Source organism: Anas platyrhynchos, chromosome 8 (genome assembly GCF_047663525.1).
Source record: "Anas platyrhynchos isolate ZD024472 breed Pekin duck chromosome 8, IASCAAS_PekinDuck_T2T, whole genome shotgun sequence".
Taxonomy (NCBI): Eukaryota; Metazoa; Chordata; class Aves; order Anseriformes; family Anatidae; genus Anas; species Anas platyrhynchos.
Genome location: NC_092594.1, coordinates 10,798,599 through 10,817,191, shown reverse-complemented (window position 1 = coordinate 10,817,191; position 18,593 = coordinate 10,798,599). Strand labels below are relative to the sequence as shown.

The following is an 18,593-nucleotide window of genomic DNA, read 5'->3' as shown; positions in this document are numbered from 1 at the left end:
TGCTTCTGCTACAAGCCAAAAATTCTGACAGCAGATATATCCACACTGACACGAAGGATAGACCACCAGCACAGCACATGGCTGAGATGTGCTATTTCAGCAAGTGTACAACAGAAGGTAAGGTTCCTCCTCAGTGACCGTATAAGCAAATTTGGTAGCAAAGTGCACACATACCAGCTGTATTTAAATACTGGCCCCATATAAATTTATAAAAGTAGTTTTTTACACATAGTCAAAAAAATGGGTTTAAAGATTTTGCTGTTGAGTGTATTATATGCAGTGTATATGTAACTTCACCAGAACTGTTCTGGCGAAGACTACCATTAGCACCATTTACAAAAGCAATATTCCCAAATGTATTTTCAAATGTGATACTTCGGAAGAGTTTTCACACACACAGATAATTTTAATGTCTATAGCCAAAAAAAAAAAAAAAAAAAGATTCAGCAATGATAAACATTTGTAAAATTGAGCAATGTATGCCTGTGACAAAATAATTTAGGCCTATAAAGACTGAGGTCTTCTATTTATAATTTTAGTTCACAGTCTTGGAATTTTTGACAATAGTGAAGTCTACTTCAACACAGCAGTTTTCCCCTCAGGCATCTTATTTCAGAGCTAATGCTTTATCAGATACAAAGTGCTAAGAATTTTCCTTTGATGTTCATTCACACTGCAGCAACTTGACACTTCCTACAATTAGGGCAGGCTGAAAAACAGAGTTCCAGTACACATTCTACAGATCATATTCTCTTTTGCCTGAAATAAAAGAACTGCAACAAGCATTTTCCTTAAGTTCTTATGACTGCTACATACCTGCTTCATGTTTACATTTCTTTATGTAACACTATCAATTAGATTTGAGTTACTTCTACCTACTAAGCAACAGTAATCTTCATGGAAAGTTTGTTTTCCATTTTTTAAACTTTAAAGAATGACACTACCAAAGAATATTCTAAACTTATGAATGTATTTGTACCTAGCAACCACAAGCTGGTTATTGATGGTTCCCTCCAAGTATGAAATTAATTTACCGAGTTTGCTACAGGTGTCTGCTTCTTCACTTTGCAAAGTTTAATGATAGCAATCATTTGCTCTTTTTGCTGGTGATCACCATACCTCTTCCAGGTAGACTGGAATGTGTCTGTACTGAAATCAAAGCAAACAACTACCTGTTCCATCTGTGCTTTCAGGTAAATGCATTTCAGTTAATTTCAGTTCAAAAGTGATACAATGGTGTTAAAATAATGACGAGCCACAGCTTGTAAACCTTATCCGTCCTTATATCCTTCCCTTATCAGCTGCAAGGTTTTGACCAGAAGATAAACATTTTGTTTTAGAAGCTGAAGGAAGCAGAGGCTGAAAGACCACTTGTTAAATGGTTTAGTTTAATGGCCAGTGCAGAGTTAAAATTTTTTGTGACTAACTCAGAAGTTTAGCATGCTGCTTTACCCTACAAAGGTCAAAGCAACTTATGAATTAAGTCAGTAGTTGTATCACTGTATGTTGTATATAAACAGGATTTGAAACTGCAAACAACAGTTGTCAAACTGGACTGAATTACCGATTATGAACAGGCTGTGCAAGTAGCCCTCAGTTTGCAGTGATTACGAAATGGCTTTTTTGTACAGTCCCTCAGGAAAGAGAAACGTTTAAGGACTAACTGCTACTGAAACAAAGACAAAACCACATCAGCTATGTAGGCAGAAACCATACAGCAGAAGATCATGGCAATGTGCTCAAACCTGCAAGAAGACCACAGGTGCAACACCAGCACAGTTTAGCTGCTTTCAGGACTGAAACTAACATCTCAGAGTGCACAGAGGCACGTGTATTTATCACCATGGGTAAGGACAGACTGTGTCTGCGACACATTTCACTAGACGGCATAGACACACTCAGTATTCGAGGTACAGCAATAAATGAGTCAGCTGCACAAAAGACAGGAAACTTGGTAAGAGTTATTTTAGTAATCTAGCAATCTGATTGCATCTGAGATTTCTTTTTACGACCTGTGAATTAAAGAGACAAAAAAGTGGGTGTGAAGTGAAGGTAAACAAGTGATCCAGTTAAGCAGTAGTAACACAGGGATGCATGCAAAACTTCCACTAGCAGCAGAACACGTCAACCAGAGCATGATCTAGCAGAATCCCTGTAGTGACACATACTGTGTCTAAGAGAGGACACTTCCACAGTTGATTTAGTAGCACAAATGCATGTACAGTAAATATTTTAAAACAGAAGAGCCCGAGTAGCAGACCAACTACCTTTAAGTTCTCATCTAGGAAAACGCGTTCTGTTGTCTGTCCTTCAAGAACATCAACATTCCAGACTATTTGTAAGAGGCTCATATAACTTAGATCCTGGTTTTGTGATTTAAGAAACAATTCAGCAACTCGGTAAACAAAACCTAAGAAGAATATAAGAAATAATCAAGAAGAAAAATTAAGACTGAAGTATTTTAGAACTTAACAACAATTTTGGGGGCTGAAATCATAGATTTTATTTCGAAATATGAATAGCCCAGTCAAAGAAGTCCTGACAACCTACTTGAATTTGAATGGATAAAGGCGTATTTTTCAGAATCATGATCAAGCAGAAAACCCATTGCCTACGGAAGCCAAGGGAAGAATCATCTGCACAATCACAGCAGTTTTTTTCAGTCTTACCATCTCTGTCTCATTGACATTGTTAAGGACACTAGTGAGAACAGAACTCAAGATCACCTTCACCGTGCTTCTAACACAGCATCAGGCACCCAAGACAGGTGCACTGGAATAAAGAGCTGCTCCAAGATGATACCAAAACCTCCTTCGTAAGTGTTCTGTTTCTACATGTCTCATGCTGACAGCCAAAGGAGCTGTGCTCTGCAGATCTGAGAAGGGATTTTCCCTATATGGCTCCTTTTTTTCGCTTACGTATTTGTTCTTTCAAGGCATGAACCATCTGCTTTGATGGTAGGCATACCTCATTATATTCTCTGCTATTCCTCTCTACCAAAGAGAGGCTTGATAATTTTTTTTTTAAGCCCAAAAACTAGGCTTAATGTAAAAATACCTGAGATTAGTGACTTGAAATATAAACATGAGATCCAACTAATGAATATCCAGCAAATCCTAATTCTTAATCTCCAAACCTAATACGAATAAGAGAGTTCTTGCAGTTCCAGTAACCTCAATTCTTCAGTGTCACATTTCTGGCAAGTTTCACTTCAGTGTCTTTGTTTAGTTACATCAGATATGGGACCTTTTCTGTTAGATATATCATTCCTCCTCGCACTAACAAAAAATTATTATGCTTAAAACAAACCAAATACATATGAACATACAGTTGTCTATACCTGAACCATTTAGAAAAAAATCTTCCCATCTCCTGAGCTTTTCAGAAAAATACTCTTACTCAGACTACGCATACAATAGTCCACACACAATTTGCAGAAGTTTACCAACAAAGTCAAACCTTGAAGAAGAACATCTGAGACAGTCTGCAGAGTGCCAAGAGAGTCTGTGCTGCAGACAGCACTGGGTTCTCACTAGCATTACAGTAGCTGTTACTGTAAACAGTGTTAAAGACTTGATTGTACCATTTGAGAGAATTAGAAAAGTATGGTAAGTAGTAGGATGCAACTGTTTCCAAACAGACATTGCTCATTAGGACTTTTAATCAAGTGTCTGAGTAATCTGTGCCCATACTACAGCTTTTGATAAGGATCTCTGGTTCCACGCACAAGGACAAATTGCTGGGCTTAAGACATTCCCATGGCAGTCAACTGATGTGTGTATGGACTCATAAATGTCACCATAGAATAACACCTCTGTTGAGAGCAAAGCACGTGATGAAGATGCCACGTTACCTGTTCTCTACCTGTAACCCCACACAGCAGTTCCTTCACGTGTCCCGGTTATGTTTTACTACAGATTTTTTCAGCAGCAGTTTAACCAAGTCCCTCCATCTTTTACACCTCTGCGGATTTATGCTGCTTTTCTACACCTGGAGGCTTTCATTCCCGTTTCTCTCAGAGCCGGGACAGTCGGCGCAGTGCCGGTTATGCCACCCAGCACTTACAAGCTGCCATCCCCAAAGGATCCCTGTGGCAAGCGGGCAGAGCCCCCGGGGCTCCCTGCGAGGCCGGGCGCCTGTGGAGCCGCCAACCCCGCCGGGGGCTCTGGCGGAGCGGAGCCGAGCCCAGGCCCGGCCCGGCCGGCAGCAGACGTGGCAGCCTCCCTCCCCCCCCCCCGGCGGTACCTGTTGCTCCAGATGCCGTAGAGCAGCTCCACGAAGGCGAAGGAGAGGTTGAGGCAGAGGAAGAAGAAGAGGTTGCGGGAGGTCCTGTCGGCCAGGATGGACCTGCGCGGGGACACGCGGCGCGTCAGGGCGGGGGCCTCGGCCACAGCCCCGGCCTCACCCCCCCCCCCCCCCCACCTCCCCGGCCCTCACCTGAACCAGCCCGACGCCTTCCGCAGCAGGTTGAGGCGCGGCGGCTTGTACTCGTCGTCCTTGATGGAGAGGGGCAGCATGGTGCGGGGCGGTGCGGGCCGGGCACGGCGGGGCCGGGAGGGGGCCGGCGGGGCCCGGCAGCGCGGCGCAGCGCTCCCCGCCCCTCCCCAGCCCCGCTTCCGGCCCCACCGCGCCTGCGCACCCCGCGCGCTGCCGGGGCTGGCGCCGCGGCCCGGGCCCTGCAGCGGGGCCTGGCGGGACGCAGCCGGGGGGGGCCGGCCCCCTGTCAGGGTCATTTCTGTTCAAACAGCAGGGTGGAAGCGCCGCGCCTCGGCTCACCGTTCTTATTTCCCTCCGTCTGGGTCTGAAGAGGTGCTCGCTGCAGGTGGGGTATGTTTGCGGGCAGCGGCACGCTGCAGGTTCGTAACTTGGTTGGTAAAAGCGGCGGGACTGTCACGGCTGGGTGGCAGCTGGGGGAAGAGCGGTTGAGGCGCACCTTTATGTGAGGCGCACCTTTATGTGAGGCTCACCTTTCTGTGAGGCTCACCTTTATACGAGGCTCACCTTTACAAAATCACGTATGACCAAGCAGATACGGCCAAGATATGCTGGAGTTAAGAAGTGCTGAGCAGCTCCTGCTGCTCGTCCATCCTCTTTACCAGTCAGGCATGACCTGAAATGAAGCAACCAAAACCAGTGATTAATTTCTGGAAACAGCTTCAGTGACTTCGCTAGCATCACAAAATAAGTCAGGGATAAAACTGGGACTCAGACTTACGCAGCTTGCTTAGGTTGCTGTCCTGCATCTTGTGCATGCTTCCTTTTTGTGCTTACACTTGTATTTGCCTTCCCTTCTCTACCTGACAGACCAGGTAGTTCAAAAACACCAGATGTGCCTCTGATGCAATTGGTAAGCTGTGTGAAGGAAAGCTTGAAGGGGATGAGCCAGAACAGATCTGTTAGCAGGACTACTTGCTTGACTATGGTAGCCAAATGATGCATTTTAGTGGTGATTGGTAAACTTTGTAATGGAGCGTGAGGTTCTGGAGATCTGCTTGCATCTCTGCCTGACCCTAAGGACAGAATACAGAGATGTTGCCGTAGTGGGGGGGAGTGCTGTGTTTTCTTTCTAAGCAATTGGTTTAATGTAATAATTTGTTCCTGGAGATTTCATTGAAAGGCGGAGATAATTACTCAGCGAGCAATAGCAAAAGGGATTGGATAATTGCCAAGAATGTGCACATAAATTGGTAATCAACAGGAACGGTAATTTACAGAAAGATGGTGGTAGCATGTGGGCTAACTGTTGATCTTCAGTTATAGACTCCTTTTACTCTCCATCAGATTCAAGGATCACAAACGACTGTCCTGTAAAAACAACAGGGGAGAAAACAATCTTACCTGGCAACAATGAGGTAAGTTGAAGGGTTTTCTAGACTACGTAATTTATATTCGTATCTTCAAGCACAATATATGAGCTTTGGGGGGTTGGAAAAATCAAAGCTTCTGTGAAAAAACAGTCTGTCAAAAATTTTAATTGATAAGACTGTCCTGCATCATTCAATTTAACCGGAGTTTCCAGCTGAAAGCCTGGAACATACTAATGGAGTAACACCTGATATTTGTAGTTGAATAACTACTTAGCAGTAAGCTTAGATTCTTTATCTTTTATCCAGTGCATACCCATCTTGCTAGTAGAGAGAAGGAACAGGTGTGGATCACACATCATTTGAAGTGCAGCCCATGGAATGCAGCGATCAGTAGATCTCGCTGACATTACAATTTATAAAGGTCTGGAGAATTGGGAATACTGCTCAAGAGGTGAAAATCAAGGCTGCCTTTGTAGGAGCTGCTTTGTAAGAGCTCCCACTTAGTTCCAAAAGCAGGAGGATCCAGAAACCCCTGCCTTATATTAGGCTGACCCCCGCACCCCAACCCTGCAGTTAGCTAACACACAGCACCTAGCCTCTGACGCCTCCAGTTTCTGCTGGATTCTGGATTTCAGAACAGCTGCTTCTGATGTTCCCACATCCCTACACTGCTTCATCTGGCACGATTCTTTTGCCCTACCTGTACGACAGCTTCAGTTAGTATCATCAGAACCGTATTTTCTGCAGTCTGTGTACTGGAGGAGGCACCTTCTCTCCCTTTTGTTTCACAACTAAGGCAAGGCTCCTGCAGTGCTGGAAGTACAAATTTGTTTTCTAATTTTACCTGGATGAATTTGGTGTGTAAATGCTCACTCAGAAACACTGTACTGAGAAAATAAGAGATGGTAACAATATAGAGTTAAAAAATTAACCTAAGTTAATTTTTGGAAAATGAGGAAATTTAGAGTTAACCCAAAAAAAGCAGAGGTGAAAAGCATGTCAACGTCAGAAACCGGGTACCAGAAATATCTGCCGTGATAGCTGAAATTAATTGCCTCAGGTCTTAAAATCCTCCTTACGTATTCACTCATTTATTTACTTAAACAAAAGTTTATTTAATGCTATGGGAGTTTTGCGCAAGCAAGGGAGGCAGCTGTACATGGGATTAATAACTTTTCCTTTCCTGTTACTTGTTTTAAAGGTGTTCACACTTCTGTAAACTTCCAGGACGAGTTATGGGCATCCGCCTACTACGCTTCACTTCCGTGGTGATCATTGTCTTGCTTCTTGTGGCGGGTGCTTTAACAGCTTTGCTTCCCAATATCAAAGATGACAAAATGCCCAATTTGCGGAGGGAACCAAAAGCCCAGAGTCAGCCTACCTTGGATTCGTTTACTCTTATTATGCAGACATACAATAGAACTGACTTACTGCTAAAGCTTTTAAATCATTATCAAGCCATCCCCCGTTTACATAAAGTGATTGTTGTGTGGAACAACATTGGTGAGAAGGTACCAGAGGAAATGTGGAATTCCTTGGGTCCTCATCCTGTCCCTGTTGTCTTTAAAGTTCAAGCTGTAAATCGTATGAGGAACAGACTCCAGAATTTCCCCGAGCTGGAAACAAAAGGTAATCAGCAGTTCATATTACTACTACTATTTTCATACTCAAAATCTGTATTCTGAAGAGAGATGGTTTGAGTTACACTGTGTAATGAATCCATGGGAACTGTTGGGCCACTTAATGCAATGTAGGTAATACAGAAGGAACCTGTATTATACTATTAGATGCCCATCACCACCAGAAGCTGCAGGCTGGAAGTTGTCAATTAAGAGTAAGAAGAATAAAAAAAGATGTCAAATGCATCTCATAGGCTTTTGCAACTTCGTTCTCCATTTGCTTTGTCTAGCAAACGTAGGGAGTTCACTGAAATTCATAGTGCACATATTTGTGGAGTCTCTGCATTTTGTCGTAAGCTATCTGATAAGACTTGATTTAATTCATGATTTTAAGACAAAGTTCTCAAGCATGTTCTGCTCTTCAGAGAAACTCCCCTCCCTAACTGTCCAGCTTTCTATCTCAAGTCACACATACTTTTTAATAATATTTTCCCAAGTCTTTGGCTATTCATCTAAATATTCTTCCTAAGCTCTTTCCAGGAGAAGCACAACAATAAGTCCTGTTTGTTTCAAGTGGAAAAAAACCACAAATGTTGCATTACAGACCTGATCTTACTCATGATTAGTAAAGGTAATTGTATTTACTGCCCCTTACTAACAAGCCTTGCTACTCAAACCATGAATTACAGGCAGACACTAGAAAGTTCAGCTTCCCCAGCATGTTTGTTTGTTTGTTTTACTGTGATAGGATTGTGCTGAATGTAAAAATAGCAGCCTTAATGCATCTGGAGTTCTGATATAATTTTTCATTATTTTCTGATAATGAAATTTTCTGATAATTTTCTTTTCCATTTTCTGATAGCCTTTTGCCTAAAATTTAAGGCAAAGATTTTTCGATCATAGTTAATTGCGTTGGCATCATTCAATATGATTTATTAGGCTTGCTTACTCAAACTTGGAAGTAGTGAGATGGGTAAAATTTCACACTGAAGAAAGGTATAAAGAATTTTAAGTATATGAGATTTAATTCTTTTTAGTTGTATTTTACACAAGGTTATTAGAATCTGAAGTTGCATTGTGAAACACTCCCAAGTTTTCCAACGATCTGTCCAGCTGTACTACAGATGATCAGAGGTTCCTGAGTTTTGTTGTAGTTTGGCAAATACTCTAAATTTTAGGTTTTCATCCAGTTATTACAGAGCTGCAGCCTTGCTTCAGCTTCGAAATCTAAGTATGTTTTCAGAATTTGCTTTCAAGGAGTTACGATACAGGTCTGCAACTTAGCTAAATGGTTGTAGAAGTTTCACAGCCAACTTGTCAAATTCTGCACTGCATACTGTGCCCATGTATTTTAATCCTTTGCTAAGTTAAAAAATTGTTGTTTTTTTTTTCCTTCCTTCAGCTGTTTTAATGATGGATGACGATACACTAGTCAGTGCTCATGACCTTGCTTTTGCCTTTTCTGTTTGGCAGGTAATGTTTTGCTCCTTGGCAGGCAGTATTTATGAGTTACAAATGAGATTAATGGTTTTAATTAGAGTAATACTATATCACAGTGTTCTACCGTTGTTTTTCTAGCTGTAAAATTAGATTTTAAAAGGATTGAAACATTGAGTAATAGAAATTGCCAAACTGTTCGTCAATATTAGTTATACCTGTAGTTTGTAACTTTCAGATTTTTAACTCTTCTTGTACATGAACACAGAAGTTGCCGATTGCTGAATTTATTTAAGTTGTTAGTAGGCTGCAAAACAAAAAAAAAAGAGAGGCTTTAGTTTTTCTGTATATCTAAGAGATTGTCTGTAAAATTTGATTTTGTGCCAAATTTACAGCTGCAAATTGAGAACAGATGTTTGTTAGCGATATGTGATATGGAATGAGGCATATTGGGTTAAGTTTGCAAAACTGTATTTAAGCACAGCATTTCTGTAGATCAAAGGAGCATATGCCAGCAGCTGCGTTCGCTGTATTTACTGGCAGTAATCTTATGCTCCTTTAATTAAAAAAAAAAAAAAAAGAAAAAGCGTAAGTTTTTGTGAAAGATGTATAACATCACAGTGTCACCTTCATTTTAATTTCTTTTTAAATTTCTTTTTTACTTTCAGCAATTTCCAGAGCATATAGTGGGATTTGTTCCTAGAAAGCACATTTCTACTCCTTCAGGTGTGTACAGTTACGGCAGCTTTGAATTGCAGAACCCTGGTTTTGGAAATGGAGATCAATATTCTATGGTTCTTATTGGTGCAGCATTTTTTCATAGTGGGTATTTAGAAGACTTTCAAAGACAGCCGGAAGCTGTTTATGCCTTAATAGATGAAACTCAAAATTGTGATGATATTGCCATGAATTTTCTGGTAGCAAGGCATACAGGGAAGCCTTCGGGAGTGTTTGTGAAGCCTGTTGATATAAGAAATTTAGAAAAAGACACTAACAGCGGCTACTCCGGAATGTGGCACCGAGCAGAGCATTTGTTACAGAGATCTTACTGTGTAAATAAACTGGTAAATATTTATGATGGCATGCCTTTAAAATACTCTAATATCATGATTTCTCAGTTTGGTTTTCCTAACTATGCCAATCACAAAAATAAAATGTAAGCCAATGAATTTAAGGCGTTAGATGTTAAATAATCCTCAGTGAATTGTACTGAATGCAAGGAGAGAAGATGTAATTACCGCATCTTGGCCATCCTTAATTGTAGCCTCCAAAGTTTTTCCATACAGCTTTTAATTTTTATTTTTTGTCCCCCTTTCTTATTAACCATGCAAGGAATTTTTTTGAGAAAGCTTTAAAAATAAATAATCATGTTCAGTTATAATAAAATTATCCTCTTTCCTTCACCTGAAAAGCATTTACAATTAGGCCAGTTCTCCAGAAACATGCAGACAAAAATGCACTCCTACCCTTAATGTTCATGATTTATTTATTTTTTTAATATACGTATCTAGTCAAATGAGGTTGAGGAATATTTTTGATAGTTACATGTTTAGATGCTTCCTTTCCCTCTCCTCTTCCTCCAAACAGTTCCCAGTGAAACTATACAAGGGCTGCAGCAAACGGCTGGCAAGGCTCCTGTACAAAATCCTTTCAAACGTTGTATATAAGCTATTACTCTGTATTTTGAGATGTTTCTGAAGCTGCTATGAAAGCAAACCAGAAGAAGAGTACCCCACCTTAATCTGAGATAGTCCTGAAACCATTGCCTACAATAACTGCTCCTGCTGAGATAGTGGAAAAATGATCTCTGTGATACGGCTTTTTTTCCTATTAATAATTTGCGTAGAGTTGCTGAAATACTGCAAAGAGTTGAAAGGTAAAACCTAGCAGTAGGAAATGTACAAAAACATGAATGAATAAAATACAAAAATTATATATGCAGGGAAGCAAAAGAAAACAATGAGATTGTCTTATTAATACTCTCTTGAGTACTTAGTTTTTTGTTATATTGCATGTGCATTGTTACAAAAATGTTCCCAAGAAAATTCTCACTTTAAAAAAATAATAATATTTACAGTTCTTGATGAGAGGAAGCTGTTCTACATTTATTCCAGAGTGTACATTTTGTAATAGTACAGATCTGCTTTTTTTTTTTTTTTTTTTAACTACTCTTTCAAGTGAATGTTTACTCTTTGGTTCCTTTCATCTCTGTTTTTGGTAGCTCTAGCAACCGAATTAAAATGTACAATGAGTGGGTAAAACACTATAAAAAAAGTGTTATAAACTACAGTGATGTGGCAGGGATGGACTATTACCGGTCTCTGAATTATGTGGCCTCAGGCAAGAAACAGCTATTATTAATAGCTTTTGTTACATTGGGACTCTAGTTTTGGAAATATTATGTTAACATAGGACAAACCTGTTTTCAGTTAGCTGCTCAGCTGAACAAAAGCAATGTTTGAAAAATGTAACAAGTTCTTTACAGCTGATTCTGAACATGGAGTCTGGGTTTCTTTGGGGGGAGTGGAGGACTCTTGTCTTGTTCTATCAGTGTCAAAGGATTTGTTTTATGGTCAGTGAAGTCTTCCTAGTACTTTTTGTAAGTTTTAAGGGGTGAAATCTTAATATGGCAATGTAAAATCTGTTTCATTTCCTTGTAATAGTGAAAAGTAAACTTTAATTACTGTGCTGTAGTGAGAAGTAGTATCCAAATAGATCTATGACCTTTCCGGAAATGCAACTTTCATAGAGGTAACTTACTGCATTTCATTTACTTTATAGTTCATCTGTAATTTCTGTTCTGTGCAGTATTAACTGAAATTGTGAAGAGTCACAGATACTGTTTACCTTACTTTTAAAATGTAAAGTGAACTGTCAACTGAGCCAACTCTTAATATTGGGTTCTTTGTTGGGAAGAAGGGGTTGGTTTAGAGCTTTTTTATTTTTAGCTCTTTATCAGTGAAGGAATTAATCGAACAAGCTTTTATTATACTTGTAAATTTAATTTGTACCATTGTCAAATAAAAAATATAAACAGATTTGTTATGTATTTATTTTCGCATTATTGACCAAGTTTTCGTTGTTAAATGTCTAAAGTAAGCTCACAGTTTCAATACAGATGAGCAGTACTGATTCTTTTAAAATACCCTAGGTATTTGTTGACGCATACTTTCACTTAATTTAGGTAAAGTTCACATAAAGGGGTAAAAAAGACATAATAAAACCAGAGCAGTAAGCAGTTAGTCTTAAAAAAGCAAATTCAAAGATTGGACTTCAAGTTTAGCTGTAATTCATTTTGTTAGGAACCAAAGGGGTTTTGTTTTTAACTTGTTTGTTGGTAACTACAAATAATGTGTTTGTCCGTTGATGGTTATAAAAGTGCCTTGGAAGTCTTTGCTCAAATATATTACTGAACATTTAATTTATATTCTAACAAAATAATTTGTATTTGATAAGTTCTTCTAGGAGATTACCTAGATGTCACTTGGAAATATCTTGGAGTCTAAACACATTCATCACTATGTCTGAATTTTCTGTAGAAATTCGTGTTTATGCAATATAGATTATTTTTTTAAATGGTGTCTTAAGATACATATTTAATAAATACTTGTAAAAATCATTTTTAATTTAAGGAGAAGTTGGTTTCTTAAAATTACATTTTTAAAACAGGATATAGTCCTAAAATTATATGAGAGGAGTAAAAAAAATTGCTGCTTTACCTACAGTTAAAATAAAGGCCACAAGATGTCACTGTCACCTTGATACATTATATCAAACATTAAAAAGTAATTGGAATAATTATAATAAGAAAAAAATGACATGAAAACATTCTGAAAGTATGTTAAAAAGTGTAAGCCTACTGTAAAAGCTATGAGAAAATTCTGGAACTGAAAAAAAAAAAAAAAAACAACATGGAGGGTATTTAGTATATTTTTACAGGAGAAAGAAAAAGATTAAGTATTTTCTATGCTCAGGGTTCTAGCTAACTGCCACTAATGAAAAGCTTGTATGCAGCTAAAGCATTTGTTATCTCGCCAAAGGTATGTAAGCCTGCATACAATTTTTGAGAGGTGGGCTTCAGTTTCCAGTCATGTATGCATTCTAGATATACTAACCTAGCTAGATATGTTTACAAGGAACAGGCTTAAGCATAAACTATCTAGGGATTCTAGATACTGGGAATGTAGCTTGTTAAATAACTCCATCTTTGCTTCTGTTGCCCAAGATACCTTAGTTAAAGCTAACTTGAGACTGCTCATGCATATTCCCCTCAATGTGGCATGCACCTAGAAATGTGTGTTGCATTGGCCTGTAATGAAAGTTTGAGTAAAAATAATCGATGGTTTTGGATATATTGCCCCACAGAGAATTTCTACTCCAAGACATTGCTTGTAAATAAAGAATTGAGTATTTAATTACAGGTAAAAATACAAGAGAAAGCCGTATAGAACAACATAGATGAACACATTGATTTCCATGGAAAGCAAATACCCTCCAGCAACCTTTATTTAATGTGGTGTACTGAAGGCTACAGTCTCAGTCTTGCAATTATGTTGTACAGAATAGTACTTACTAGTAAGAAAGAAATTCCTTGCTTCAGCTCATAGGAGCAGACTCAAAGAGAGTGATACGTAGGAATAAGAGTTCTGGGGCTATAAAAAAAAAAAAAAAAGGAAAAGAACAATGTAAGAATGCAGGTACAAAGTAATTCGAACTGATACCAAAAATAAATAAGCAGCTACAAAAACAATTACTTGAAAAAGTGTTTTCACTTCAGCACTTTTAAAGTTTTTCAGTATCATCCTGTGCTTATGACACTAGATTAAAAACAGAAGAGTCAAAAGCATTTTACACCCCTGTTTAGCCTCATCTGCAAGCACACGAGAATTCAGTGCGTGAACTGGGCGCAATCTGAGGTTCTGAGAAGATGGGGATAATAACGTGGACCTCAGAGCTGCATATTGCATTATTACGTCTTTCTAAGGTATTTCAACTTTTTTTTCTCCTCTGGGGAGGAATAGCATCATTTTCTTTAACAGATCACCTCACTTTATTACCTTTTTTCTTGATTAGGTGTGAGAGGGAGGCGAGCAGCCTGCTCTATTTGTAAGTGCTCTATTTGGCTCTTACAAGTCCTTTCGGAAGGGGTGGGTGGAAGAAAGGCAGTTTTAATGCTTTTAATGCTTCTGTTTCTTTGTCGGGAGGTTAATTGCAGCCACCAGCCTAACTCGGATTTTCCGACCCAGCCTTTCCCCACTAAGCAGGAAGCCGCGGGTGCCTTCTGGCCGCGTTACCACAGCCCTGGCAGCGCACGTGGGACGCTTCCCCGCTGCTTAACCCCTCGGTAACTTCTCGGGGAGCGCCCTCGGCTCACCCCAGCGCCTGGGCCGCTCCGGGCCGTGCCCGAGCCCCGTGTCCGGGACACCCGCGACCGGGCGCCCCCCGCTCCCCTCACCGCCGAGGGCGCGGCCGCTGGCGGGAAGGCGGCGCCGCCGGGGCGAGCCCCGCTCGGGGGGCGTGCCCGGGAGCGGGGTCTCCTCAGCTCATTGGCCGGAGGGCTGGCAGGGCGGCTCCGGATTGGCGGGGCTGCCCGTCCATCAGCCCGGACGGCGGAGCGGGGCCGGGACCCCCGCCACCGAACGCCCCAGCCCGGGCAGGGAGGTGCCGGCCCCGGTTCTGCCCCGCCCCGCCCCGCCCCACGGGGCCGTTCCGCGGCGGCAGCCCCGGGGCAGGCGGAGGAGGAGGAGGACGCGCCGCGGGGCGCCCGTGGCCGGCGCGGACAAAGGCCCCGAGCCGCTGTTGCCAGCGCGCCGCCGGTCGCCTGGTAACCGCCCGCTGCCTCCTCATCCGGGGGCGGCCCCGGGCGGGGGGCGGAGCGGAGCCGCGGTCCCCACGGGCGCTCTCCCCCCCACCTCCCGCCCGCCGCGTCCCGGAGCCGCTCCTCGCCTCCGCCCCGGTTCCTATGCGGCTGGCGGCCCCTGCGGGCAGCCCCCGCGGGCAGCCGGCCCCCTGCCAGCCGCAGCGTCCCGGCGCCGCCCGGGGCCGCCATGAGCTCGGAGCCGCCCCGCGCCTCGCTGCTCCGCGCCCTCTTTAAGATGGAGCCGCCGGCGGCCGCCGCTGAGGTGCTGGGGGGAGCCGCCGAGATCCTCAGAGGTGAGCGCGGCCCCCCCCGGGCTGCCCCCTGCTCGCGGGGTCCCCTCCCCTGCCCCCCGGCCGTGCTGGGACCCCCCCACCCCCGCCCCGGGGTCCGGTGCTAGCGCAGCCCCCGCCTGTGTTTCAGACCGGCTGTACTTCGCCACCCTGCGCAGCAAGCCCAAGAGCACGGTGAACACCCACTACTTCTGCACGGACGAGGAGCTGGTCTACGAGAAGTAAGTGCCGCCGTCTGCTGCCTTGTGTGTGCCGGGGGGAGCGCTTCTGAGGTTTTCTGCGGGGTACCGCCACCCCCCGCCAGCTGCCTCGGTGAAGGCTTGGTGTAAGTTAGCCTGGACGTGTGTGTAACCTATCTGAAACTAGCTTAACTTTGTTTTGTTTAAAACAGAAATATATATATATATTTAAAAGCTCACAAAACCAGTTAAATCCTAGTTGGCCTAGGGTAAAAGAGTTGAGCTTCATAAGATTGCTTTATAAGGTGGAAAAGATCTCTTAGATTAATTACACCTAATAAACAGTGTCTTTAATAGAAGGCTTCCATATATTCACAGAATCACAGAATTTCGAGGTTGCAACCTCTGACCTAACGCTAACAGTCCCCACTAAACCATATCCCGAAGCTCTACATCTAAACGTCTTTCATACTACACAAAAGTTTTTTGCTGCGTGTTTTCCTTTATCAAGCATATGAAGTGATCCCCTTTCACACAGAATCACAGAAAGCAGAGCTTAAATCTTCTTTTGAAGAACATCTGCAACTTATTTTAAGGGTTTTGATACAGCACTTCCTGTTGGCTTTTGGAGCTTTAGAACAGCAGAGGAAGTATTCTGTGAAGTTAAAGCCTCGTGAGTTTGGAAGACTCTGACAGCGTGTAGAAGGGCAACAGTTAAACTGAGCGCAATTAGAGTACTTCTAAGAGACATGAAATAATTACACTGAACAAATAAAGTAATAGCCCTACGCTGTGGTTACAGAGGTGTCACTGTACTCTGTGTTCCCAGCTCAGCTGCTCCTTGCATGATGGCAGCTATAGCTGCTTGACAAAGGGTTGCTGCAGTACCGAAACTTTTCTAGTGGAACAAGAAAAAGTTCTAGTCATATCTTTAAACGTACCTTTTTTTTTTTTCCCCATGTGTTGAAAAACTTATGAGCATCAATTGCATCCTACGCCAGTGACCTCAGTGCTGCTTCTGTGCAGGTGTAAACTAATCATCCTTTGTTTCTAGCTTATCTTCTATGCAAATCTTACAGTACTGGGGTTTATTATCTACACACGTTTCTGACTCTTCATTGTCTTCAGTCTTCTAAAGGAGTTCCTGATGATCCTTCTGCAAAGTTAACTTTTCTAATTTACTGTTTGGATTGCAAATACTTTCTGTAACAATCACTGAAGGAAACTAAACAAATATATTCCTTAATCTATGTGTCAATTAACCACACACCAGAATGTATAATAATACCATGTATATTTACAAGATAATGGAAGGAAGTCACATTTCCTTTATCTTCTAGGGCACATCTAAAGAATTTGGACATCTAATTTGTGGTATTTTTTTCTGAATCCATAGTTCCTAATCTATTGGCACCTTTTTAAAGGTATCCTCCATGTTTGATACAGAAACAGTACTCATCCTGTTGTGTTCTCCAATATTAAAACTTAATATGAAATAGAAACTAAGTGGCAGTTGCTGGGTGGTGTGAATGCATCCTGTATAGTAACCTAGCTCTCCTAGTGAAACAGTGCTAAGCTTTCTGTTGATACTTGTAACGCAGCATGCTTTGCTATCAGTTATGCAATAGTTGGTAGTAAAACCATATCTGATTTCAAGTTTTCTTCCCTCTTCTCACTCCCATCTTTAAGGAAATTTGTGTTCTTGAGGAAGTAAAAGCAGATGTTGGTAGGGTTACTGTTTTGTAGTTTTGTCAGTATCTTTCTGAAATTGGAAAGCTAGGGGCAAAGTGAGAGAGAGAATGCAAATCTGATAGTTCTTAGGGAATGGTGATTCTACTGTAGTTTCCCAGTCGTGTCTACCAATTTGATTATATTTGTCTGTTTTGTTTCACAGGCTACACAGTAAGGACAGGCCCTAACATCAGGAGTTGTTTTTAAGCAGTAGTAGAGTATAACTTCATACACCAAATCAGATTTCCTGCTAGCTTTCTTAAAAATGCAGCCTTTCTGAGGAAGAGAATAGAAATATTTAATTGATAACAAAATGAATATTTGGAAGTAAGCTTTGAAGAGCTGTAGCTCAGAACAGTGTTTTCTAGAGTCAAAATGGCCTGCCTGTGCTGGTCTTCCCAATCAGAATTTCTTGTCCACTTCTGCTTTTTAATCAAATGAGTTGTTCAAATTGCTGTGTGGAAGAGATTTGTTATGTGAGTAGGAGACTTGTTCAAGTTGTTATGTGGGTAGATGTCCATCCAGATGCAAAATCCTCAACAGCTGTGAAAGAACTTTGTTAGCACAACCAATTATTGACTTAAGATGCATGTTATTGTGTCAAATATGATGCATGTTAAGGTGCATCATACTAGTGACTAGACAGATATTTCCCTGTGCATGGAAGTACACTGCTTTTCTTTGGGCTGTTTTTCTATTATCTTCTGCAGTAGCTCCCAAGCATGAAGTGTTAAATTTCCTTAACTGCCTTTACTGGGGGCAGTTTGCTTTCTTTGAAGCAACATGTGATCTAAAAACCTCAGGAATATGTGGGTATGGGTTTGTTAGTCTGATTATAAAGAGCATATTACTGGATCACGTAGTAATCAACTTCCTTCCTGCTTCACTTCCTTTTTTTCACCTCCTCTCCTCAATCTTGATGAGACAGAAGGGAATAGTGTAAATTATTACTATGTGCGATTTATTAAAGAAAAGAGCGCTAGCACTGAACTTCATGGTTTTGGAAGCTTTGATCTTCTGAATGCTGACTTGCTCTTGTGTTTTATCACGTGATTTATCACTAGATTATACCCCAAATGTGGTTATGTAATCTTGAGTACTTTAGCTTTCAGTTTTCACTTGAAGTTGTCAACTGTTTTAATAAATTCATAACACGGTCTTATTTAAACATTCATACTTTTTTAAATTTCTAAAAGGACTTAAATGCACTTAGGAACATCTCAAACATTGGCTGACAAGGAACTCGCAGAACTGTCACTGCTGTAGTTAATGTGCTGCAATTTAACCTTGAACCTATCATGCTAGGGAAGAGTGGGTATGCAAATTTCTCAGTTAAGGGAACGAGAACCTGAATGAGTTGATGCAACTCTGAATTGTTAAGGTTTTATTCCCAGTTACTCTATTTCGGTAAGATTTTGTCAGTCTCTCTCTGAAACTCTGAGGTCCCTCCCGAGGAAGTCTGCATTACTACTTACAGGAAAATACAGTATTTCAGAGTAATATAGCACAGGTAACTACTACGTCAGGAAAATGGAGTTGATGAGAAATAATCCAGTTTGATGAAGACTGTTGTTTGGCAAATACACAAGCCTTGCTTGGCAAGACCTCAATTAGTGAGTTAGGCAAGAGTAAGAAGCTTTTTATTCTCTAAGAATAGTGTCTTTCATGCT

General features: G+C 41.4%; 3 protein-coding genes and 1 long non-coding RNA gene across 7 annotated transcripts in view; 2 read left to right on the top strand and 2 right to left on the bottom strand.

Moving 5' to 3' along the window:
- The window catches only part of SLC30A7 (solute carrier family 30 member 7), a 29,725-nt gene extending 25,110 nt beyond the window's left edge, over window positions 1-4,615 (bottom strand). Inside the window, exons 1-2 of the mRNA XM_027462589.3 lie at window positions 4,438-4,615; window positions 4,246-4,347 (exon numbers count right to left, since the gene is read on the bottom strand). Coding sequence (XP_027318390.1) covers window positions 4,246-4,347; window positions 4,438-4,517 — 182 coding nt within the window. The 5' untranslated portion in view covers window positions 4,518-4,615. The remainder of the gene's footprint in view (window positions 1-4,245; window positions 4,348-4,437) is intronic.
- A 3-nt stretch (window positions 4,616-4,618) lies between these two features.
- EXTL2 (exostosin like glycosyltransferase 2) lies at window positions 4,619-11,901 on the top strand. Of its 4 annotated transcripts, XR_001189854.5 has the most exons (6): window positions 4,619-4,827; window positions 5,782-5,852; window positions 7,009-7,436; window positions 7,957-8,057; window positions 8,829-8,899; window positions 9,532-9,590. XR_001189854.5 is itself a non-coding variant. In XM_005018760.6 (5 exons), the coding sequence occupies exons 2-5, from the start codon at window positions 5,848-5,850 to the stop codon at window positions 10,021-10,023; spliced, it is 996 nt and encodes a 331-aa protein (XP_005018817.2). In that variant the 5' UTR covers window positions 4,619-4,822; window positions 5,782-5,847; the 3' UTR covers window positions 10,024-11,901. The 4 variants fall into 4 exon arrangements, 3 of the variants coding, with proteins under 3 accessions (XP_005018817.2, XP_005018815.2, XP_005018816.2); XM_005018760.6 differs by lacking the exon at window positions 7,957-8,057 and having other exon boundaries at window positions 4,619-4,822; window positions 9,532-11,901; XM_005018758.6 differs by lacking the exon at window positions 7,957-8,057 and having other exon boundaries at window positions 9,532-11,901.
- Window positions 8,907-14,512, bottom strand: LOC119717568 (uncharacterized). The gene is made up of 3 exons (XR_005267352.2): window positions 13,921-14,512; window positions 13,437-13,515; window positions 8,907-9,170 (listed from the first exon to the last, which is right to left on the bottom strand). It is a non-coding gene; the product is annotated as an uncharacterized lncRNA (long non-coding RNA).
- Window positions 14,513-14,712: 200 nt separating this feature from the next.
- CDC14A (cell division cycle 14A) overlaps window positions 14,713-18,593 on the top strand; it is a 58,878-nt gene continuing 54,997 nt past the window's right edge. Inside the window, 2 exon segments of the mRNA XM_027462588.3 lie at window positions 14,713-15,016; window positions 15,144-15,234. Of these exon segments, the coding sequence (XP_027318389.1) occupies window positions 14,911-15,016; window positions 15,144-15,234 (197 nt within the window). The 5' untranslated portion in view covers window positions 14,713-14,910.

What these genes read in the sequence shown, in the direction of transcription:
- EXTL2 (XM_005018760.6), top strand. An exon ending in CCCCGAGCTGGAAACAAAAG is followed by an intron (nt 7,437 to 8,828) that starts GTAATCAGCAGT and finishes TCCTTCCTTCAG; the next exon opens with CTGTTTTAATGATGGATGAC. An exon ending in TTGCCTTTTCTGTTTGGCAG is followed by an intron (nt 8,900 to 9,531) that starts GTAATGTTTTGC and finishes TTTTACTTTCAG; the next exon opens with CAATTTCCAGAGCATATAGT.